Source organism: Pagrus pagrus (assembly GCF_965226575.1).
Source record: "Pagrus pagrus genome assembly, chromosome: 18".
NCBI lineage: Eukaryota > Metazoa > Chordata > Actinopteri > Spariformes > Sparidae > Pagrus > Pagrus pagrus.
The window spans coordinates 10,834,173-10,859,141 of record NC_140202.1 but is presented as its reverse complement, the minus strand read 5'-3'; the positions used below and the strand labels follow the sequence as shown (position 1 = coordinate 10,859,141).

General features: G+C 40.0%; 3 protein-coding genes across 5 annotated transcripts in view; all 3 read right to left on the bottom strand.

The window, feature by feature from the left end:
* Positions 1-14,173, bottom strand: part of col12a1a (collagen, type XII, alpha 1a) — a 57,114-nt gene extending 42,941 nt beyond the window's left edge. For all 3 annotated transcript variants that reach the window (XM_084381894.1, XM_084381895.1, XM_084381896.1), the window contains exons 1-13: positions 14,012-14,173; positions 12,470-12,575; positions 7,899-8,015; positions 7,639-7,782; positions 7,069-7,122; positions 5,536-5,799; positions 5,282-5,446; positions 4,869-5,042; positions 4,435-4,725; positions 3,711-4,313; positions 2,622-2,900; positions 2,258-2,533; positions 1,890-2,162 (exon numbers count right to left, since the gene is read on the bottom strand). In XM_084381894.1, coding sequence (XP_084238020.1) covers positions 1,890-2,162; positions 2,258-2,533; positions 2,622-2,900; positions 3,711-4,313; positions 4,435-4,725; positions 4,869-5,042; positions 5,282-5,446; positions 5,536-5,799; positions 7,069-7,122; positions 7,639-7,782; positions 7,899-8,015; positions 12,470-12,539 — 2,710 coding nt within the window. In that variant the 5' untranslated portion in view covers positions 12,540-12,575; positions 14,012-14,173. The remainder of the gene's footprint in view (positions 1-1,889; positions 2,163-2,257; positions 2,534-2,621; positions 2,901-3,710; positions 4,314-4,434; positions 4,726-4,868; positions 5,043-5,281; positions 5,447-5,535; positions 5,800-7,068; positions 7,123-7,638; positions 7,783-7,898; positions 8,016-12,469; positions 12,576-14,011) is intronic.
* A 738-nt stretch (positions 14,174-14,911) lies between these two features.
* cox7a2a (cytochrome c oxidase subunit 7A2a) lies at positions 14,912-18,464 on the bottom strand. The gene is made up of 4 exons (XM_084382101.1): positions 18,361-18,464; positions 17,081-17,170; positions 15,363-15,447; positions 14,912-15,177 (listed from the first exon to the last, which is right to left on the bottom strand). Exons 1-4 carry the CDS (start codon positions 18,376-18,378, stop codon positions 15,119-15,121), a joined length of 252 nt encoding a protein of 83 aa, XP_084238227.1. The 5' UTR covers positions 18,379-18,464; the 3' UTR covers positions 14,912-15,118.
* A 77-nt stretch (positions 18,465-18,541) lies between these two features.
* tmem30aa (transmembrane protein 30Aa) lies at positions 18,542-24,096 on the bottom strand. Its single transcript, XM_084380904.1, has 7 exons — positions 23,603-24,096; positions 22,216-22,335; positions 21,591-21,698; positions 21,413-21,500; positions 21,103-21,246; positions 20,789-20,998; positions 18,542-19,681 (listed from the first exon to the last, which is right to left on the bottom strand). The coding sequence occupies exons 1-7, from the start codon at positions 23,849-23,851 to the stop codon at positions 19,488-19,490; spliced, it is 1,113 nt and encodes a 370-aa protein (XP_084237030.1). The 5' UTR covers positions 23,852-24,096; the 3' UTR covers positions 18,542-19,487.
* Between the last annotated feature and the right edge of the window lie 873 nt (positions 24,097-24,969).

Genomic DNA, 24,969 nt, shown 5'->3' with positions numbered 1-24,969 from the left:
TCCTACTCAAGGCTTCTGGATTGGCCACCATCCACTGTTGGCTACAAGGGAGGGCTTTGTGGAAGCCACTCTCTTCCAGTTCTCGCCCACTTGGACTTCACAGAGAGGGTCACTCAAACTGAGTGGCACTCAAAACAAGGACATCAGTGTTGAGGCATGTTGACGTCATGACAGTTTAATAGAGCTGGCCAAACAAAGTGCTTTGTCATGGAGATTTTTCCTGTGGGGGTGTGGGGTTGATGACAGCACAGATTTGGCCGATGGAAACTCTAACTCTATAATCACAGGCAAGGCCTTTGGTCAATGTGGGAACAGAGGAAAGAAAGGAAAACACAGCACTGTGTAAACAAACATTGCATTATTCCAGTTGTGAATTCAAATTTCGTTCATTCCTGTAGGACATCGCATGAGCCAAAGTCCTCTTATTCAGCCTAGTGCACAGGTCGATGTGTTCTGCAAGGAATCTGTTCAATAGGGATGCGTCCGGCACTGATGACCTCACTACTGCCAGGAGTCTAAGGAAGCAATGTTAAGGAACAAGAACTGCACTCTTGCTGTTATGATGAATAGCAGCGCTTTGATTTGTCTGTGGGCTAAAACTGCTTTCAGAAAGGAGTCAGCTGAACTGAGCTAAGCACGATGCACGATTAAAGACAGCCACTGCTCTGTTTTCATCTTGGCACACAAAATGTTGAATAAAACAAAGCTGATTTACCAAAACAACATTAAAAAGCAATCATCCCCGAACAAGGAAAATCATCTTCCCTCCAAAGCACAGCCTAGGCTACTAAAGGCAGTCAATAAAGTACAATGTTTTGCTACTAACTCCTGACTGTAATAAAAATCCCAGCCAGGTAAGCTCTTTTTTATTTCATACATAGTTCAGTGGTTTTGCAACCACAAGTGGAACTGACTGATAACCAGAGATATTCTCCTCTGTGGGACACAGTAGAATGATTGTTGTTTTGCCCCCCCACAGCTCGGACCTCCCCCGTTCTCTCTCAAAACAGATCTCTTTAACTTCCTTTCCTGTGGTGTGACACTACAACAATCCCTCTTCCCACTCTGTGTGACATCAACAGAAGACCCTGCCCCCTGTTGTGTCTTCTATGCTGTCATTTACAGACAGGAAAAAGATTCTCAGGCACAGATTTGTATCATTGCCTGCAGTTAAAAGACAGGTAAAAACAGATGTCACATGAACTGAGCTTGAGATGGTCAACAACCACTGATTCCACATTAAAAAGCAGAATAATAGCACACATTAATGATCAAATATTCCACATGTCTTATAAACAACTGTGAAACAATAAATTCTTTGACTTAGACAGTCCAAGATGTAAAGGTATTACCAAGCAGGCATATGGCTGTCAAAGTCTGTTCCAAGTCATTTCATGTGTTCTCGAGGTTTACGAGCATCCCCCACCCATTTCCATCTCGCAGCCTTCATGGGCGGCAAAGCCACCCTAACCTACACTCTGTGCCAGAAAAATTGCATAATTACATCAAGTGCCACATTCCTGTCTTTTTCCCCCTAACCACAGCCCGTATAATCAACCAACCTCGCAAAGTAAAAGCTTAACTTCCTTCACTCTGATGTAGTCGCCTGTGTGAAAAACCAGATGCTACATTCTTGAAGGGACTTGAAGGGAGACAACTGACCTAATTTCAGTTTTACATTATGCAGGGTCTCATAAAACTTTTTTTTTTTTAATTCTCAAAAAGAAGCTGAACGCAATAATTCATTGGTCCATTCAGCAGTACCCACTTGCTGAGTGCACAGCCACAAAGCATGCTTCACATTTCTGTCACACACTGGCTACAGAGATAATCCTCCCAGGCTTCAAAGATTTCAAATTAGACATTAGGAATGTGACACTCTCCCTTACCTTCCAAGGTGGTTCCTGTGCCCAGGAGAGGATCACCCAGACCAGAGGAGTAGCGAGCAGTAACAAACAGCTCATATTCAGTGGCCGGTTGCAGGTTCTTCAGCAAAGCCTGGGTAGTATCTCCCTTGACGGATATCTCCTTCCTCTCACCGCCGTCGGCAGGTTTGAAGGCAATCCGGTACTGAAGGACATTTCCTGGAGCAGCCTGCCATGCCAGTTTCATCGTAGATATAGTTTCATTAAAGACGCGAAGGTCACGAGGAGAGCCACGGACTGAAAGCAAGTACAAATTGATCAGACACTTATTCATATCCACAGCTTGATGTTGAAAAACAACTTCCTAAAAACACATAGTTATCTTGACTCACCTTCCTTGGTGGTGCCATCTACTTGCATCTGGTCCGCTACACCTGTAGAATACTCAGCAGACACAGACACACGGTAGGTTGTAATGGGGAAGAGCTCCTGGAGAACTATAGTTGTCTCTGGTCCAAGGGTTTGGGCCTCCAGTATTTCTCCGGCACCACTCAGTGGGAGATAGGACAGGCGATACCTGATCACCGGACCTGGAGCAGGTTGCCATGACACCCTGAAACTGTTCGTTGTCTCCTCTGAAACTCGTAGATTTCGTACAGTCCCTTGCTCTGAAAAGGAAAGAATATTTTAGATCCTAAATGTTTTCATTTTGATGACTGTTACAGCATCGGGTCAGCTCCAAAAAGTCTCTCTTACCTTCTAGAGTTGTCTCTTCACCAGTCAAAGGGAAACTGTCTCCTTTGGCATACTGAGCAAACACATTGACCTCGTAAGCAGTGAGAGGGGTAAGGTGGGGCAGAACAGCTGTGGTGGTATCATGAGGCACTGCCAAGGAAATGTAGTCTCCAGTGATGTCTTCAGCCTTGCGGAAACGCACCAGGTATGACATGACATTGGCAGTAGGAGCTGTCCACGTGGTACGGAAGCTTCTAGAGGTAATCTCAGAGAATGCCAGGTTTGTGGGTGGAAGCAGACCTGAAAATATAAAATGACTTGTTATGAATGTCTGTCATTAAAAGGTAGCACACAGCCCAAATCATGTAGAAGTTAAAAATTAGTACTACCACAACTGTGAGATTTATGGGGCTACAGTAGCTATATTTTATTCCTTTCTTCTCTCGGTCCTTTGCCCCGGCCATAATTACGACCTTCAATTAGAGGCAGCAAAACGTTTTTGTAACCTTGTTAAGCCAACAAGGTTAAAAAACGTAAGTTGCCAAGCATGGCAAGCTACACTCACTAAGTGGTGTGTGTTTTGGGACTACAGGCTTCAGTATCAATAAGCATGTTGTGCGGTGTCGTGTCACCACTGGGTGGAACAGCCGTAGCTCAGAGCTGGGGTGGCCTTTTGAGTCAGAATTATGGTCATGTCAGAGTAACACCGTTGTTCCAGTCACACAAAGTGTTCACAAATGGTATGATAGAGCTCATTCAAGAAGCACGTATGTGGTTTTGTGGTATGTTTACTGGCAGCCTATGGTCTTATGACTTGATTCAATTTTGCCTGCGCTCTGCCTCACAGCAATTTTTCAGCATTAAGCTGCTTAATTAGGTTTTTTCTAAATTGCATTGGCATTTTACCATTACCTGTACTGCTAAAAAGTTTGCCAATTGACAGTCAGATGGTACACCGTCTGATAAGGACAGCATGGAACAACATGAAGGTACTGACATACTTAGCAAATGGCAGTCATCCAAAACTGATGCCAAGAAATGATGTCCATATTTTGTAGCTGCACTACAGGACATAGCTTTTAGGTTTAGATATTCTCTCCTCTTACTTACTCCTCTTTTTGATGTTGAGCAGCTCCTGTTCAATCCTCAGACAGATGGACTGAGTCAGCTCCTTGGAGATCCTTTGGAAGGCATCAAAGTCCTCCACCTCAAAGACGTGACTGTCGGCTGGAGGATTAGCAATGGCCTCCAGCTCTGACCTCACTGCATCCTTCACACCAACAGCAAAGATCTCCACATCGATATTCCTCAGGTTGGTTGCCGCATCCTTGAAAGAGTCTGATGATTTTCCGTCTGTGATCAGGACCATGACGCGGGGAACATTCTCTCTCGCTCCACGGGCACCGATAAAGATCTTCTCCCTGACATAGGTCATGGCCCTGCCAGTGTTAGTGGAGCCTCCACGGTAGGGGAAGGTGCGCACAGCTTTGACAACAGCACTAATGTCATGGTGGGTGTTGAGGGCAAACTCAGTGTGTGGGTCGCGACTGTACTGGACCAAGCTAAGCTGGACCTTGCCTGGTCCAATGTCAAAGGAATTGACCAGGATCTCCAAGAACGCACGGACTTTGGCAAAGTTTTGTAATCCAATACTGTACGAGCCGTCAACCAGTAGCACCACATCAGCCTGCACATCCACTCCCAGAGAGCATTCTTGAAAAAGACAAGACATTATGGGTTTATTACAGGGCATGTGTGGTTTCGATGTTGTAACAAGGTAACAAGTGAGAGACTTTAGATATCTATGGAAAGATGCACAAAAAAATCATCTTACCTGTTGACACCTTGACAGGCTGGGTCTTCTCCATTGCCATGATGGGTTCACTGGGAGTCAGACCTTTGAGGGCATACAGGGTGATCTCATACTCAGTCTCAGGTGAAAGGTCACGGACATTGATGGATGTCTGGGTGGCCCCAATGTACAGCTCTTGGCGTTTCATTCCAGCTAACATGGGGATGAGGGTGAGCTTGTAGCCGGTGATATCACCCAGGGAGGAATCCCATGTCACCCTCATCGACTTAGATGCGATTTCTGTGACCTGCAGGTTAGAGGCTGGCTCCACCACTGGGGAAAAATTGCAAGAAATGTATTATTAAAAGGGATTTCAAGATGTATTCCCCATCAAAATATTTGCTGGGCCATTAGTGGTCCAAACCCTAGAAACTGATTTAATGTAATAAGATATTTGATTAAGATCTCTGACTTACACTCATCTCCGCTGACCAGAGAGCTGAGCTGCTCATCAACACCAGAGCACACCTCTGTGATGATCTTTTTCTGTACTTCTTGGATCATGTCAAAGTTGGGAACATTGTACACATGTTTGCTGTGAGGCGTGGAGGCCATTTCCCTGAGCTCATCCTCATCTGCTCCTTTGATACCTGAGTGGGAAAATGTGAAGAGCAACAACATCAACTCACATGTTCTTTAGCCAGTGGCTGCATGACAGATGTGGTAGGCTGTTGATGGCTTTAGAGGTTAGAAAACACAATGGTGCTTGACTTTTACGAAGTCAAATATGGATATTGAAATCAGTGGAAAAATCAAATGGTTTCCAAGAACAGGCAGACTTTCACATGGGAGAGCACTATTCAACAAAACGCTGAATAATAAACCATACCTAGAACAAATATTTCCACTCCAATGTTCCTAAGCCTTTTAGCATACTCCTCCACTGGGTCCTGGGATTTTCCATCAGTGATGATCATGGCTACCTTTGGAAAAGCTTTCCTGGATCCAGCCGCCTCCGTAAAGATGTTTTGCAGGAGGAAGTCTATGGCATCACCTTAAGACAGAAATGTGTGCATATTTTATTAATTCTTGTCTCGCATTATCTTATCCACATTCTTATAACATCACATTAAACCACCGTACCTGTCATAGTATTCCCCCCTTTGTATGGCAGGGAGTTGATGGCTTGGAGCAGGTCTCCTCTTCTGGTGTATTGGGTGAGGGGGAATTCTGTGCGGGTGTCTGTACTGTACTGAACCACGGCCACACGGGTCTTGTCCTCGCCAATGTCGAAGGCCCCCGCCAGTGAGCTGATGAAACTGCGAATGTGCTTAAAGTTTTCTCTGCCCACACTCCATGAGCCATCCACCAGGAAAACCAAATCGGCTATAGCACTGACCGAGCACTCTGGGCAAAGACAGTGGAGAAATAAGGGTCTGTCAGTTCAGAAAAAAATTAGCATGTTTTGATTGATGCAGATTAGGAAAAGTTGAAGCTTTAATACCGGTTAATGATTTGTATAAAAACATAAAATCCAGAAAAGCACATCCTTTATGCCTCAAATTAAAACATTCCCCAAGCCAGAAATGTGCCTCTAAAGGTATGACTGCAACAGCTTGGTATTGGAACAATATTTTTTACACTGGCCCATTTCTTCTCCTGTCTGTCTAAATAAAATCAGACCCTTGACACTTAGTTGGATAGTTTAGAGATATGCATTCTGACATCAAAGGATATATCAGTCAGAGCCAAACAGAGGGCTGGTATAGTCATTCCAGCAGATGGAGGCAAAAATGTGGCTTTATAGACTAAACATTTAGCAGAAGTTCCACTAGCAATGTTCACTTTCATACTTTCAAATCCTACAGGGCTTTAAATCATAGATGAAATTCTCTGGAACATCTAAGATGGCTCTATTGAAGTAATTGGCAGGGCTTATGTGGACGGACTTTAATCTTGATTCCCCTGGGTCTCATTGACTCTAAATTCGGCTCCTCGTGTCCCCTAAGTCTCGTTCTTAGAAGGACATCTTTTTTCTCAAAACTCCCTGACCGATTGTTAAAATTGATGGCATCAGAGTTGGGGTTTAGTCAAACAATTTGGGTGGCTGTGAAATAATTTGAGTGCTTAACCATAAATAAGGGTTTTGAAGAATCTGGCAGTGTGGGTATACTTTCCAGAAGAGTCAATGGGTGGGGGAAAAAGTGAGCATGTCCTCATGAAAAAATACACACAGATTGGTCTCACGACATGAGCAGAGCACATGACATTAGATTAAGAACTGCAATCCTTACTACATCTTTTAACAGTTTAAGGGGCAGTGCTTGCCTCCAGGTGACTGACCCACTCTGCTCCTCTCCACTCCATGACGCATAACAGAACCAATGTCTCCTAGCTCCAAGCCTTCTTTTCCTTTTTCTTGATGTGCCAACTGTTTTCAATTAAAGTAACCAATGTGTGCCCTCCCAATCACTGTCGGATCCCTGTCTGCTTACCGGCTGACGACCCCAACAGGAGGTCACATGTACGCCTGACCAAATTATTCCATGGGGAAAAAATACTACGATGACAGTCATGAAGGAAAAAAAATATATATTTCTTTTTTAAAAAACGGAGAGCCATGTGTAGAAAAGGCCCTGTTCAGATTAAAGTTGACACTAAAGTAAACAAACTCACTGAGTGCAGTTGTCTGTGGCCTCCTGGCTCGGTCACTGGTGTTACTGGACTGGACTGAAACACAGGAAACACTTGGTGAGTTAGCACTACACATTGGCTACCCCGCCTCACTGTGGGCTTTTTCACAGTGGAAAAAGGCAAGAAATTCAACACATCATAAAAGCTGGTTGACAGGATCGAAACCACATGCACACAAACACATATCTTTATGCTGCATTAGCTATGAACAGTGAACTATTTAAGAGTCAGTAAACAGATGTGATTCCTCCTGACTTTCCTATGTAATGAAAATGCTACATGGAATAAGTTATTCTCCTATTAAGGGGGAATATCACTTTCTATTACTAGCAGTCGAATATTATAACGATGTTATAGGAGGAGAAGGTCTGCCTGTCTGGATGGATGGAAAATGTACCTTTTGTGCTAACACACTAGCATAACACCAACATTAAGGCAGTCTAGTGCAATATATATATTTTTTTAACTATAAAAGTCCAGAAGCTGTGGAAATTTTAAGGCATAACTTTTTTTAAACAATCTAAATTAACTCACTGTGAATTATGTACTTACTGGTCAGTTGTCCAAAGATGGGAATGCTCTCCTCTGACCCATCAAAGGAGTTTATGGACACTGAATAGTCCAAGTCAGGGGTCAGGTCAGTGATCGAGGTTGTAGTGGCATATGCATCAAGGGTAAAGTCTCTGACTGGTTCATCTAGGAGAGGGAATTTAACAGTAAATCAACTGCTGTGGTGTAATGTGGGTATTAACTTTATACACACTGGCAGGTTCAAATCACTAAGACACTGACAATACTGACTTCATACTGACCTGATTCTGATGTGACTTGTATTCTGAAGCCCTCTATCCTTGACGAGGGTCTTGCCCATGACATTTCCACTGTGTTCTCATTTAGAATTTTAAATTTCAAGTCTGAGGGGGACTCCACTGCAAATAAGAGGTGAAACACTGTTAAATCTCAACAAATGTAAAGCTTGTGTATGAATGTGGTTGTATTTATGATCAGATCAAAGTATCGCATTTTCAATCAAGCATTCACATTGATCCCAACAACAAACACTTCATGACTGAAGTGGACTCGTTCGTTGTTGGGGACAGACACATAACAATGATATCCATTTGTGAGGGTGACACGTGACAACATTGAAAAAGTGTGAGAAGCCATTTTGGAGTAAAATGGCGTTTGTTTGAGTTGCTCAACCAAGACGGCCGGCAACTCAAGCACTGGCATACACAACAACACAATGTGCACGACATGACTCTACCAAAGTGCAAACATTGAGTGAACCATCCAACACATGCTGAGTGCAGTCATTACAACGCATGCCCCGACCACATACTAAACTGCTTTATGATGGAGTGGATCTCAGCATGACAAAAATACAACAGTGACTTCATTCACAAGGTACCGATTATACAATGGAATCAAGGTTGCCATGAAGTTGTTGAAGTAACTCTTGACAAAATTGAACACCATATGTTATATATACATTGTATATAAACATATTCCAAAGACGAAAAGTGGTCTGTTGTTTATTTGGTTCAAACTCTTTAACACAAGTGAGTGGCACACATCCATTGCAAACCTGTTAAAAAGAATACACAATTTGTCGCAGGAGACCCTTGTGTACTTTTTCATTGGCAGCATAATGCATAAGAAGGCATGAGAGAACTAAATTGCTGTAGACCTCAGATGTGCTGTTATAGAGAAAGTGTACATTAAAATAAATACAGGAAAAACATATACAGTGTGACAAGACCACGCGCCTTTACACTTGACTTGATCACAGCGTCATGCATCATGTACATGAGAAAGTTGTTTGTTTGAACAACTTTGATTGACTGGACGGTAATTTCCATGTACAGTTGGGACCACACAGACAGAGATGACAAACATATTTTAAAATGATATTCTTTCTTACAGCGTCTATGCTTTTCCAGTCATGGAAAAGGGCTAACGTTAATCAATTAATTGGAAGTATGTTAACATTTAGTGTCATTTACATGCATTAAAAGTTCTAACAAAGTAGTTGAAGAGTTGTGTCAAACTACCTTTTTGGCAACTGGGTTACCAACTTTTATTTGTGTCATACAGTTCAGTCATACAGTTAGTTTTAAATTTGTGTCATTATTTCTTCATTCATTAAATGCTGTTAATTACTAAACTAAACTCTTGTTATGTTTCATGCGACTTGGCTCAATAGGTTATGTTGCTATATAGCAAATGAGTGATTGATGAGAAAAACACAAACAACTGAAAGACAGAAGAGAAGACAGGATGAATGAAATACGTTTTTGTGAGGAAATTCAAGATGTTAATGAGGTTAGCATTACGTGCTTCGCACTGACTTGTAGCGCTAGAAAACTATCCAAAGTGGTACCATGCCTACCATGATGGGGATGATGAAAGATAAATGAGCATGCATCACACTGCTGCTGAGTAAGAAATAAGAGTGCCATGAGAGGCAAGAATATCATTGTAAAATACACTTTGAGGAGGAAGCCATAGCTTGGGACACACTGAATGCACAGGCAGATGACAAACAGGAGCCCACCAAATAGTTAAAAACTGGGATTGGAGGATCACAAACCTGGCATATCAACTCAAGGAGCCTGATGGACAGCATTCCCCCTGATTTCTCCGCGAGTACTCATCTCCAACATCAAATGGTAAGGGGTATGAAAAATTGTGTGGGTGTGTGTGTGTGTGTGTGTGTGTGTTGGTGTGTAGAGGTCGTTGTTGGGTAGCAAGAAACAAAGCGATGGGTGGTGGATTGGAAAATTCAGATAATGTTTTGGGCGAGTCTTCACTTGCATGAGCAACGTAGCTGCAACTCCAACGTTTGTTCAAGATGATATGAGCTCAAAATCACGAGGCACCTCAAGATCGATTCGATTTGATTTGATTCCAATTCAGATTGCTACAATGCAATTATAAAATGATCACCGATGCATCTTGATGCATCAAAATGTTTTATTTCTATGCATTTTTTTATTTCATCTCACCGTGTGACCACTTTCTACTTTTTAAACTTTTATCATTTGTGATGATCCGTAACTAAATACATTTTAATAAATAAATATTAATTTAGTAAAGTACGGATATAACGTTCCTAGGATCTTAAATAACAAATTTTATTCATTTCTAAGTGGTGCGAACCTGTGTATGTGATCACCAGACTGGACACACCTTGTTTGATGGGACTGACTTTTTAAGAAACTTTTTAAGGCTTATGCCAAAGCTAACAAAATAGCCTAGCTTAGAACATAAACACGATGCACACTTTTACATCTGTTATTTCCAGTTGGTTGGGGAAATTTAATTTGAATTGAATTGAATTTCCCCAACCAACTGGTTCAGCAAAACATAACAGACAGCTCGAACTTAGAAAACTGTAACAGGTAATCATATTAACGAGGACTGGGTTTCAAATTTCCGACTATTGACTTTTTTCTTCATCGAGACCTAATCTTTCAAGATTGCAATACATCTGAGAATTGTTTTATTTTCCTTCCCTCGGTATGAGCATGTCATTTCAAAGTGTTACTACTTCTTTGACCATATGTCCTCCTGCTTTTAAAATATACTTGGGGAACAAAGGTAGTTTTGTCCAAATAACAATCGCTGGTATGTTATTTGGACCTTGTGGTTGCTCTTGTTATATGGATGTCTGTCCCATCAGTTCCTTATAAAGGACACCTCTGGCTCCCAGGGGTAAAGTCTGGCTACTGTTCTGCTAGTAACCTCAGTCTCCAGCCAGCCAGCTATCCTGGCCTAAGCTACTGCCAAGAGGAGAGACCAAGAAGAGGAGGAAAGAACACCGACTCTCCCAAAGAGGCAGGACAGATGCCAAAGCAATTCCACAACATGTGCTGACATTAAACATTACTGCATATTAACTTTCCATATGTATTGCAACTCAGCGTTTTTGCGAATGCCCGCAAAGAAGCCCGAGAAAGGCTCTTTGTCTTTGTGCTGTCTGAGGATTAATTTGCTATTCTCGTATTTCATCTTTCCATTCCGTTGGTGGAGATATGTGAGGGTAGACGTTAGACTCCTCTCCCCTCGCCAGAGAGCTTTTGAAGGGAAAAAAATCAGAATGTTTCCATACCATATTTCCATATTTGCCATTCAGTTGGACTGAAACGATGCGTATGAAATTACTTTGAGTTATTTTCGGTCAAAACTACTGACAGATTTTAAATAGTCTATGACATGGTAGCACTTATGACATGTACAGCAAAAAGTATTTAACAGCTACTAAAACAGTAATATAAATGCACAGAATCAAAGTTGGGAAGTTATTCAAATAACTTCAATAACTTAAAGTGGTTTTTAAGCACTTCTATTTTCCTTGGATATTTCCACTTATTCAGCTTTTCTACCAACAAAATGACAACACTGCTTCTAAAATGCAACACTGTGAAAAAAAAACAATTATTCCAAACAATTAAATTCACTTTTTTTAACTTACAGTCAATACATCACACTACTTTTTACACATTTCCAATGATGAATGCAGTTTAAACTTTTGATGTACTTTAATTTTACTCAACTTCCACTATTGTGCTATTACGTTGTTTCACAAGAAATTTAATGACTCACTTGCTGCTGCAGCCACTCTAAAACTATTTCAGAGAGGTTTACACAGGTTTACAAGATTCTTCTACAACCTTGGCGTGATCATAACAACTAAAATATATGTGATCTTGCATTTCAATGCCTAATTACCAAGAAGTTGGCAATCTTCCAAATTTTGCTTTGGAAAAAGTGCAGAGGCTTGCTGCCATAAAATTGCAACAGCAACAGCCCTGCTTAAACGTTTATGGGGGAACATTTAGCCATGAAGTGACTTTTGTTCTACTCTGTGCCCTGCTCTTTAATGCATTTAATTAGAAATTGGAAATGAAATAAACTTTACTGTGCTTGGTTTCTTATATTTGCCAAACCCAAATGAGAAAATTGTTCCTGAAGTATTGGTTTACACCATCTGAATTACAGCTTAAATACAAGTGAATGGGTTCTGGATTTTGACTTTACATCAATGCTTGTAGTGGGAGTGCTGACAGATAAATCTGACAAAATACGCTACAAACGAGGGATGAAAGCATGAAAATCATCAAGGAATCAGTCAGTAGTCCAAATGTGATATGGTCAAATAGCATACACATGAAAAATAATAACTTTATTCAGTTAATCAATACAAAGAGTCCATCGTCTATGAGATGACTCTCATTAAAGTAGACATTAACGTAACAGATTAATCCCTGTAACATAAATAACCAGTGGAGATGAATAAGTGAAAGGAGAGAAACAGGAGATAAAGAGGCAGAGTGGGATAGTGTATGTACGTGGAATGAGGCCAGGTGGTTTCATTTACCTTGAGCATCTATGGTGGACAGCAGGGCTGCGAAAAAGGCAGCCGCGGCCAGAGACAGCCCTATCTTCATGTTTGGCCCTTAAGGGTCAGCCGCACATCAACCAATCTGAGGACAAAGACAGAGAATGTGCTGAAGCTGCGGATCTATCATACAGCTCACTTGGTGGTGTGACTCAATGTATTTTTAATTTACTGCTTCAAAAAGATTATCTGATTTAGACTGAAGGATTGAAAGTTTGCCTTTAACTAAAAGCACATAATATCCAACAAGCTCAGAGGACCCTAATGCTCTCCTTTTAAATGTGGAATTAATACTGATAGCTCTTATTATATAATCATTGCTTTTTATTATGACAAAAACTGCAAGCTCCATCTGGACTCTCTTACATAACAAGTGCCACACCTTGCTGCCTCCCGCTGACGCCCTCACCCTGAGGTGGGTACTTAGCACTCAGTTGGTATTCAGTAAATGAGGGATTGCAAAAAACATTTTACCACACGCTCATCTGTTTGATCTTCATAAGCACTGCCTGGAAATACATAGCCCTCAAGCTATCTTGATCATTTTAGTGGCTCGCCATGCAGCTCACTATACAGTACAGTCTTACCTATGGTTCTCACTGTAGCCCTACAGGGATGGGGTCTGGGTGACCATGTAAGGTCCCAAAAAACTCATTAAAAGTCTTTAATATCTTATTTTCATGCATTTCAATGTACAAAAGATTATGGACAATCTTAACTGCAGTCCTTTTTTTTATATAAAAATCACACAATTCAAGAAAAATAAAATTCAAGAAAAAAAAAGATTTGTATCTCAAATCTTAAGATTGTCTCTCTACCTCTTCTTCTATTTTGACTAGATCTATTTTGGGGGATTCAGTAACAGAATTCAACTTTTACATGGACTCAACTCATAAAACAAAGAGGACTTCAATAGATTATTATAACGCAATCATTAGTTTATCTAAACTAGAATAATCTCTTGCAATGTGGTTACCTTTGTTCTGAAGCAAAAGTGGACCACATCCACACAGTCTAGTCTCAACTCAGCTTCTTTAAACTTTTACCACAGGCTGTGCGCCCCGCCTGGTGCATATGCCCGAGAACTGCAGCTGCAGGGGCCGAAATTACCGTCTTACTGTACATAATTGGGGGTAAATCAAATGAGTAAATTACGCATAAGGCACAATATATATGCCTGCTTTGCTGCTGAAACACTTAAATCTCATTATGACTACGCTTTATTGTCAGTTTCCAAACCAATGACTTGTCTTTGCATTTTCATTCAGTTCATTCCAATAACGTGGTTGAGCGTCTAATCTTAATTTAGTTTTTTTTTCTTTAAAGTTAAGTAAATGTGCTCGTCAAAAAGCGTTCAATTTAAAAAAGCATCAAATTTAAGATGGATAAATCACTGGAAAACAGTACAAAACTGCGACAAAAATTCTCTCAAATTTGTAAAATATAAATAAGTTATTACTATTATCTATTAAAAATGCTGCAGAAACTCTGTCACAATGACAATAAAGTCTTCCAACTCACCTATTCGACCCCTAATGAAAATATTCAGCGACCAAATGCTCGAGCAGCCTGCGTGAAGCCTCCCCCTCTGGAAAGTAAGAGAAAGATTTCAGGAGCTGTGGCTGGACTCCTCTCTCCTCTCTCTGGCTACTGGAAGCTCCACCAGCAGATGTCCAAGAAGGAAAAGCCTCTTTCCAAGTGGGAAGAATCTTTCCACCATCGGCTACTTAATAGGGGGGCAGTTCCCAAACTCTCAGTTTACCATCATATGGGCTTCTTACGAAAGCCCTGCCTGTCAGTTGATGCATGTCCCCCGCTAAGAGCGATCCACTGTTTGGAAATTACATTTTTCCCCTGCATTCCTTTGGTCTGATGATTTAAAGAGTTTCCAGTGGCAGTGTTGACTACACAGCAGGGCCACACTTGCCCAGACAACACGTAGAGGGGAAGTGGATTATATACGCAACGTTGTCCAACTTATTATAGAAGTTTAATTTTGAGATTTGTAAACAGAAACCTCTTGACTCTTGGTATCATAACGAGGTTATTTCTCATAATTCATTCAAGATGCTTAAAGAAACAAATACAAGTGGATTGTTGTCTTTTCAGAAGTGTATCTATAAAGTGGGAATCAATGGAAAATCAACTTGCGTTGAGAGGAAAAGTATTCAAGAAACAGTACTCTGCTTCTCAGTGGGAGAGCTCGTCTTGTTGGTTTTTGGGGCCCTCTAGTGGTCAAACCATCCACATACACAGGAGCCTAGTTCCGACAGATCCAATCTGCTTGTTAAAGTACATCAGTTATAAATGGACTGCTCCTGCTCAACTCCAAATCTGGATGAAAAATAATACAAAGATCTTGATCTATTTCCGAAAACACAACAGCTTAATATGAAGAAAAAAAAATAACGAAAGAGAATCTCAATTCAAGATAGATTTTTATTATTATTTTCAGCTCATGATTTGTACAATCAATAAATATTTATTTCAAACATTAAAAATACTGATATTATTGATAGGACAAATAATTTCCCAGTTTACAAATCTGCACAACAGAGTTGATGAATTACACACAACACGTCCATGATTGTTTCATCAGATGGTAAAGCCCAATCGGCCAATCCCATTTCATTGTGGCTTCTTGGGCATAGCAGCAGTAAACAGCTCATACACAACATATCCACTCCCTGTGAAGAGATCAAAACAATCCTTGATGATGCATCGTCAAATTGCAGTCATTTTACTTTCAAAGTCATTTACAGAAATAACAACGGGGTCGAGCCACAGGTATGAGATGTGTTTTATCGAGAAGACAGACTGAGACATCTGGCTTGAGCCTGAATCATCAAATCTCAGACAATTGCTGACATACCAAACACAGTGAGAGTCATTGTGGCTCTGTACAGCAGAGCGTCCTTTGAACCGCCCTTCAGATGGATAGGCATACCGTTGTCCTCCTGTTCAAAGAGCAAAGAATAAGGCATGTAGTAATTTTAGACATTCCTACTTTAAAGGGACAGTTCAAAACACCTATTTTCCTTTCACCTATAGTGCTATTTATCCATCTAGATTGATGTGGTGTGAGTTGGCAAGTTTTTGAGATGTCTGTCTTCTCCCGAGTACGATGGAACTTGATGGCCCAAAACAAAGTGGTAAATAACACAATTGATAAACTCAACATCAATGTTTCTTACCAGAACTCTGGTTCTGAGTCTGTTACTCAAGATAATCCAGTTTTATGAAGCAACTATTTTGTTACGACCAAGCTACACCCACCAACTATGTCATCACACAGAAAGACGCATGCATCCCACTCATGGACAAGAGCCTAAGCTAACTAAGCTAACTAAGCCAACTAGCGTTAAAGCTCAACTGAGGAGGAGGCCATTAATGTTAGCATACCATGCTGTCACAAGCAAGAGCCTCTTGTCCACAAATAGATGCATGTTTCCCTCTGTGTGATGATACGGTTGGCGGGTGTACTTCAGTAATAAGATAAAATAGTTTCCACATTACTGACTCAAACAATGTCTGTGGATTTTCTTGAGTAACCAGGTCATGATTTCTGCAAAGAGACATTTCTGTCAAGTTTATCAAATGTATGTTTTTGGTGCTTTGAGCAGCACAAGCAGAGTGTCATCTAGATCCATTATATGCAAGAGAAGGCAGACGTCTCTACAGCTGTTATCTCTGAGACTCTGCAACTCACACCAAAACTATCTAGATGGTTTAATGGTGCTACAGGTAAGAGGAAAAATATGTATTTTGATTTTGGGTTGAAGTGTCCCTTTAAAGATACGTGAAGGACTTTTATCATAATGTGCTTCTGTTTCCACGGTATTCATATTTTTACAGAGCTCATCTCTGGTTAACCGTAGCAATTAAGTGGTGGTGTACAATACGATATGCAATGAAGCAGTGCTTGCTCTGAGATTTAGGAGCGCGGGTAGGTCATTTGTCAGTTAAGTCTACAGTAATTTCTAGCGCTATGCAAGGATCAGCAAAGCCTGCCACATTGGAACGCTGATTTTGCAATGGTTTTTTTAATTAGCAGCTTGCAAGCATAATTAGTGTAACTCCAGCCCCAGCTACAGGCGAAGGTCATTTAAACAATGTAGGGGAAAAATCCACTGATACTTATCTGTCAGGCTACAAAGAGGATAAAATTAGATTCTGTCACCAGAACCTGGGAATAAAGTAGAGACTTTAACATTATCATTATCAATATCATTGTCTCAGCCTTTGTCTCAAATTTAAACACAGACCAGGGAAAACAAAGTCTTAAAATTACAAGTCAAATGAGAACATAATTACATTTATGGGTGTAACAAAAGGTGCCCAAGTTACATAACAATTGTGGTCTCTGCTCTAAACTGTCTCATGCCAACAATGCTACACAAATCAACTGTGTACAGTTTTTGAGTGAAGACACAAGTTTCATTTCACATCTATGATATAAATTTGCTCAGATATTTCATTCAAGTGTCAAAAAGACTGCTCTTCATATGATTACACTACTCTTACAAATATAAGATGGGATAATGGCGGGATCGAACACTTACAGATGTCATCCAAACAGATTAACCCTACCTGAAACAGTTTTTGTTTTTCCTTCACAGTGTTATCAAGCTGTCTGCGGGCACTGCTCGTGATGGTCCGCCTGGAAAGCTGCCGGAGTCCCTGGTGGTGCAAACACTTGAATCAAGATTTGAAACTGAGTTTACACTGTTATAACGTAAGCATGACAAGCTCTGGACAACAATACCATGTAATCATCTAATTAACACTAAAACAGCGTGAGAAAGTTAAATGATACATACTATACCAACTTTCCTTAGCGCGTACAAAGACAGTAAAGTTTCTATGGCAGTTCAGCAAGCTGACTTCAACTAGTGATGAGGAAAATAATAATTTCTGTAGCACTGAACAACTTTGAAGCAAGTGTGCTATAAATAGTTTCTTGTTTAAAACCATTATATAGTGGTAGAGAAATTGTGACATCTTCTGGCCAAACCCATGTATTGCACTTGTATTAAAGGATAAAATGCAAAACTCAAAGTCAAGAGAGAGGTCAAAGACACTGCTGTCATCTCTGATTACTTGGTTCAATAAAGGTCATACTACATACATAATCAGTGCATATATGTTCAAAAATATTTGATGATTTGGCAATAGATTTTAAGTTGCCTGCTTTGGCAAAAAAAAAAAAAAGAAGAGTAAATGAGTGGCAATCTCAATGAAGATTGCTTGTCAGTCTATTCGGTCCTATAAACGTATTCAGAACCGACCTTACCTGAAACCTCCAACTTTACCTGAATTTTTCTCACAAAATCTGGCGTCTGGCTCTGTCCTCTCAACATGTACATACCTTCACCGAGACCCTGACAAACAAGTCCCTGATACGCAGTGTTATGTGACAAACGACGCCTTCTTAGTAGCGGTCACGTATTTAATGTTGAGTTGAAGCAAGTTGTTTTTAAAGATGGATACCTTATCCTCACTCGTGTTAACTTACTTCATCATGACTCAACCTACTTAAATGCTCGACTTAATGCTTTACATATCAGGTGCCTGGCGTCCTGTCAACAAGGGTAACTCTTTAGAAGTTATAAAGACACATAAATAACATCTTATTACAATATTAATATATGTATTTCTTGAATTAAGTAACTGCATTTCACATTTAGGCTTACCCTTACCTGCTAAGCTAGCTGGGTAACATTAGCTAAGTTTGAAAAGTTTAGCTCGGGACCGCTACTCTTAATAAGGATTAATCTAGTAAAACTTAAGTATTAACATAATACTGATATTTTTCTGACAAAACTGGAAGGTTTCACGGTAAAATACAATATATTAAACGACTCTCTTACCATAAGCTGTCTGTACATTTTGGCAAACTTCTGTTTTGGTTAGCTAAGAGGTAAAGGCACAGCACAAGGACGGACACTGACAGCCTGACTTCCCACAATCCCCTCGTGCGTCTGTCACATCCGGTCGCGTGGGACTGTTATTATTAGTATGTTACTTCACGAAAATGACATGACACCAATAGATTTTACCAAGTTGTTTAATTGGACCCTACAAACCTTATAAAAACTTCAAATTCAAACAATTTAAAATTTAAAACACAAAATAAATCAACAATTTTAGAACAGAAGATGAAGTGAAACAAAGAGGGAAATCCAACATAACAAATGTGACACTTTTAAAGTGCATATCATTTGGTTAACATTGATGAACGCAAGATAACTTAACAAACAGGCCAAACTGTAACAGAATTGTTGTGCTCTAATCAGCCTTTGAATTAACAATATTGGATATAGTGGTGTAGGATATGTTTTTAATCATTAATAAGCATATAGTATAACTTTTAAAAGATGCCTTGTGACTGGTCCGTCTCTTTATACAACCAGTCACATCGGAGGATAGATAACCACACTTTTGGTATTACTTGTCACGAGTATTCGACGACTCTCCCAAAATACTTCATGTTAAACATCAATGCTTACCATAAGAATCGACAAACAAGCAATGATTATCCCATCCTATATTCAAGGTTATCGCAAAAACCACAGAGGTATGTCAATGAACTATAATGGTACATTCATCAGCAGGACATATTACAGTACATACTTTGGACAAAAACTTGCATTAAACATACATACATCCTTCAATAATTAAGCCATTCGCAAAGCATTGCTAAAATAAAACACAGATACTTTGATAATGTATAGATAAATAGAAGATAGAAACTCTCTCTTGAGGACAGGAAATGACATTCTCAGCAGCTGACTCGAAGCTATATGCACAGAGACACAGACTCTAGCATCCGTCTTTTGCCTACACATAAATACAGCTTTTGATGACACGCTTCAGACAAACAACAACAGACAATTGGAGACCAGTGTAATCACGCTAAAATCAACAAGCAGTCCAGAACAGACCCTTTAGGGTCACCCATGCATGCAGAGGCAGGAAAACACGATACAAGAGGTGTTTAGTTTTGAATATCTGCACTGTTGTTGCGGGTGTCATATTTGTGATGGATGATGAGCAGAACTACTCCCAGGAAGAAGCAGATGGAGCCCACAGTGATGTAGGCAATGCCGAGGAAGGGGTTCTTCCCTCCCATCCAGGAGATGGTGCTCAGGATCATCCGCTTGCGACCATCAAAGCTGAGCACAGGGTAATCTGATTATACATGGTTAAAGAAACATGACTGGATTAATTGTTTACACATCTACTTCTAACATACCCTGAACTGCACTGATAAAAGTAAAAGTACAGAGAAGTTTCAAGGCTTAATTCACCGTGTCAGTGAGTGATGAATTCAGTTATAGCCCAATCACTGTTTAGCACAAGGCTGTTTTTTTTTTTACTTTTTATGGTCAACAATGTCACATGACTAATTGTCACTACTTTAGTACAACAATGGGTGCGTTCATAAATGGTTACTCTGGCTAGAGTGCACTCTGGCACAAAGTGGACTGTTCTTGAACTCCGGGCACTGTTTGAATATACCAAATGTAGCGGCAGAGCACCAAGAGCACAGTGTTTCGTGAACTGATGGGTGAATTAACCGAAACAACTACAAACACACAGTGGGATGCTTGCCTTGGGTGATAAACTTAGAGGTATGGTCATTGTTGATGTGTTGTGTTGAAATGTTAACAGTATTTAGCTAACGGTACATTAGACAAGTGGACACATTTAGCCTATTAGTTTGAGCTGAGTTGTAGGTTAATGTTATAGATAAAATGGAAAAACTTGTAGCTTAATATGACGTTATTGGCCAACGTTAGACCCGCTGGTCAATTTATACAGAAAAGGCACGCTCAAATTCTTTAACAATCATGCTTGCAGGATGTGAACATGACTTTTAACTGGGGTTTCTTTCAAGAAGCTGGTTTACAGAGATATCTGGATAACTTTGCTAAATAAAAAACCCAGATCTCCCTCTAATGTACGAACATGTATGGATATATAATGACCTGTTTTGGGTTTTGGTACCGAGGAAAGTTTTCCAGATAACTATGAAACAAAAAATAAAAAAGCCCCTGGCATGGACGAACAGAACTGTCATAGAGCAGTATTTGATGGCGTACTGACAACAAGCAAATTTAAATCTGTTCAAACATTGACTTAATGCTGTTTAGGTGTTTTGTTGTTCACTACATATTTGTAATACCCTATGAAGCTTTATTTAGGTGAAAAAAATAATTTGCACCATCTTTACAGCCTAAGGCTTGCTCTAGTTTTGACTGTGCAGTCAAGTTTCTCACTCGTTTCAAAGGATACTGTAAGTTATGTCCAAGATGTAATTGCCGCTGGGTAGAGTGGGGGTCGCGCTGGGCTTCTTCTGGATGATGCGATAGAGCTTGCGAAAGGTGGGCAACGCAGCCGTGCGCATCCACACAATGAAGTCCTCATTGATAAAGCCGTTGTTCTCGGAATCTGATGGGTCCAACTCGTACACTGGCTTCCTCCAGTTCACCGGCTTATTTGTGCCTGAAAATGAAAAGAGACAACAAATGAACAACTAACTAAGCTAGTCACTGCAATTTAATTGTTTCTGAGCTTAATAGATCCTGTGCACAGTTTACTAAAATCACCTTGGAAAGCTACAGTAAGGTTGATGTTTCCACCAGGATTCCTGAACTTTACATGCTTGTCTGTCCACCAAGCAATGCCCTTCTTTACCAGGGGGATTGCATTTCTGGTGCCATTGGCATCAATGTGATATAGCTCCAGAGTGTCTGAAACAAAGAAGCATTACATTCAATATTGTTGCATTAAGTATGTGCAGCAAACGAGTTTTATTAGTAGGAGTTACAATGGTCGGATAAGACTTGAGCCCTTAAGGAGCAATAATCCTTAGATTGCTGTGGAGAAAAATGCAGTTATTTACCATGTCTCACTTACCATTAAAAAGGCTGTTAGCTATGGCCCCGCATGGGGCGATGGGCAGTCCCTCACTTGTACGGTACGGTTCACATTCCTTGCTGGGGCTCTGTAAAAAGCAGTCATTGTTAAACCAATGCAAAAGGCATATTTTGTAATCTCTTCATGTTATAAAAGTGTATAATTTCCAAGATTATACCGTTAAAGCAGATCGGTCGCCATTCAGTTGGCTGTCATCCCTGGACTTGACATAGCGTCTGTGGTTCTGATAGAAGTTGGATAAGCCGTAGTACATGAAGACATTGCTCTGCAGGGGAGGGGAGATTGTAGTTTAGACCGTATGTATTAGTAAAGGCTTCAATATACTTCCGTTTGCCATGCACAGAACTGAATTTGCTATGCAAATTTGAAGCAAAGGATCACACGTTCGAAATGAAGGTTTGTTCATGTTCTCAGATGAAAAAGCTGTCCTTTTAAATACACTATGCTAAATTATAACCCATATGTAAGTTGTTCTTAGTGACACTGGTTTGTCTTATCCAGACATTGTTTTGATGCAGTACAAGTGGCTGAGAGCTTTTTATAAGTAATCAATAAAAGCCTTCGGAAAGTTGCTGGGCTGCATAGAATGATCGATGATAATGGTGGCTCCAAACAAGCCTTGAGTGTGCCTGTCTTTGGACCTAAAATAGATCTTAATGGACATTAAGTGCCAGAAGAACAGGATTTTCTTTTCTTTTATTGCACTTCAAGCAACGGTATCAATTTTGAAGCTGAAGGCATGTATTATTCATAGGGTCAGCATACTGTAAGCAGGTGCTCACCTCAAATGGCTGCTCCAATGTAAAGTGCACAGAGCAGTTACATGGTGTTGTGCTGTTCCAGCTGAAGTTCTTGGCACAGCTGGAGCACGGGCTAGAGTCGCCGACACCAGTGTAATCAACCTGAAAATGAGGAGCTAATTAGATGAAAAATAGCAGAATATGACAACAATCGAACAATTGAACATGGTCCCTTTTGTACACTTGTAAACAGTTTTCAGGTCACTGAAAATGGTGACGCAGACACCCACATCCACTTCCTGATTGGGTCTCATCAGTGTATGTAGCATCAGTGGCAAATGTTAACTTTAAGTATGTGTTATAAAATTGGAGTATTTGAGTTGAAGCATTGACATTTAGAAAAGCACAAACTGGCATTGATAATATAATGATGGGGAAGGGAGACAAAATCAGCCTTAAACAGTACTTTGATAAAAAAAAAAAAATAGGGAGAATTCTGTGAAGAGCAGTCACGTTTCCCTGGCCCTGCCTTGTCATTTTTGTCCAGATTTCAGTAGAAATTACCCAAGTACCAGCCTAGCATCTGTAATGCCTAGAATAGAAACTTAAAGTCAGAAAGTAAAAATTAAAAATTGTTCATTGTATATTTAGCAACTAAACAACCATCCAAGCCTGTTTTCAATCGTACCAGTGTACATGTGGACGGGGTTGATAAGTTGATAAAATTTGATAAAACTTATTCAGTCTAATTTATACAAACACCCTGTAATATATTACACATTCATGAAGGTTATACTATTCATTTTTTGTTGTTTTTAAGAGGTGTTGATTCAACTAAGAGGGTCATTATGGAGGCTGTAGTTTCACAATTATTTTGTCTAGCCTCAACTGTTTGTTAAACTGAAAAATGTTTCTAGCCTCATAAACTGGGTGTTATACAAGAGGTGTTTGTAACATTTTAATATCAATTTCTGGACAAAATACTGGAAAAACTTCTTATTATACTAATTTTAAAAAAATCAACCACGAACTACAGCCTTAAAATTACCATAAAGCAGTTAACACCTTTTTAATACACTCTCAATAAAACTGAACATTGTAGCCTTCCGGTGCAGTGTTATTATTGACCCAAACATTAGTTTAGCTAGTTCGCCGCAAGCTACCTATAGGTAATGGACTGTCATCTAAACATATAGGGTCGTTTCAATATGGCAAACCTTCACAGTATTCAGAAATATGACTAGTTATTTAGTTAGGTGTCACTTGTAATTTGTGTTCTTGTTCGTCCTAACACAAACATTTTACAGTTTATTTCCACGGCCTTCATAGTAACCGTGGCTGAAATGGACTGTGTAGAAAAACCTAGACGAAGCTAGTCGGCGGTGGCTGGGAAGTTAACAAGAGAGACGGACTGTTGTTGTCACTGTACCTCGAACTCTTTAATGTTGTTGGATGAGACAAAAAGGCCGATGCCGATGGGGATGAAGATGAGACCGATAACGAAGAAAGCAGGCAGCACGGTTCCTGCCGTCAGGATAGGCTGCCAGGCTGGTAGTCTCTGCTGCTTGAACGCTGTGTTGTCCGGCTTTTTACTTTTCACGGCCCCTGCGCCTCCGTGACTCGAGGCACCCGAGGGGTGTCCGTCCTCTTCCTTAGCGTTGTAGCTTGACGCCATCATGGCTGCAATCCGCTCCGAGCAAAGATAATCTACTGTAGTTGGCAGCCGACAGTTTACAGTTAATTTCCCACGTCGAACAAGATGTAAAACCTCAAAGGAAAGTGTGAAACTGTCTAAAGAGTGACATTCACCCTCTATCTAATCCAAATATCTTGTCATTCTAGTATTGAGCTACCTGTCTTGTTAATCTCATCTGAGAGGAAGAAGCCGGAAGTCTCTGGGCCAATAGAATGATGCTACGTAGCTGTTACATCATCGCAGAAAACGAAGACGCCCCCTTCTCACATTGTCACAACATCTGATGTGATATTTATAGTAAAAGGAAGTGTTAATTACAGTTTTACAATTGAAATCCAAGCATGGAAGCAAAAAATCGACAAAAAATTTAATATAAGCAATTTAACAGCCTATTGGGACATTTTATCACGTATGGATTGAAATTTAAATACCTCTGACATTCAAAATTTAGGCTACTTGGAACCACAAAGCCTACCTATTTGATTTTAAGTGGCTTCAATCCCCCTCTTTGAGATTTCCAGCAGGTATTTTCAAGTCATGCAAGTTTAAAATTTGATTTACCATGGTAAGTCTTTTGTTTAATTTTGCTCATCAAATTCAGAAAATTCAAATGTCCATTATATAATGTAATGCAAAACAAAGAATACAGAGAAAGAAATCTAGTTCTTTAATGGTGAACAACTTCTGGAGAATTTAGAGATTGGGGTTCATGTAAATGCAGGTTTTCAAAGCGTAAATGGATATGTCACTTTTTGTAAATTCAGTGGTATTAAAATACAGCCGCACTTGAGTGTCCTTAATTCTTAATTTAATGATAAAATTGTTTCAATTTTGTTATCAATTTGTTTTAATGATGAGTAATGATTTAATTGAAGTTACAAAAAGTGTTGGTAAATGCACATTATAATCTGCTTTATAAATACATTTGATTTGACTTTGCAAATTATGTGGAATTTTGTTAAGGCTCATGAACTTAGATCTGTACATTGAGCTTCTGCTTCAATATATTTGAAATAACAAAATTAATAAAACTCATTGGATTAAACAACTCCCTTGGTCAAAGACTGCATTGCCTGGCATAGTATCTGAGAGTAGGCATA

Coding starts and splice junctions, on each gene's coding strand:
- cox7a2a (XM_084382101.1), bottom strand. Junction 15,448..17,080: donor AAAAACAAAAACTGTTTCAG/GTAGGGTTAATC, acceptor CTCTTTGAACAG/GAGGACAACGGTATGCCTAT. Junction 15,178..15,362: donor AATGACTCTCACTGTGTTTG/GTATGTCAGCAA, acceptor ATCTCTTCACAG/GGAGTGGATATGTTGTGTAT.
- tmem30aa (XM_084380904.1), bottom strand. CDS start 23,851: ATGATGGCGTCAAGCTACAACGCTAAGGAAGAGGACGGACACCCCTCG. Junction 21,501..21,590: donor GCGACCGATCTGCTTTAACG/GTATAATCTTGG, acceptor TGCTTTTTACAG/AGCCCCAGCAAGGAATGTGA. Junction 20,999..21,102: donor CCTTACTGTAGCTTTCCAAG/GTGATTTTAGTA, acceptor TTTCATTTTCAG/GCACAAATAAGCCGGTGAAC.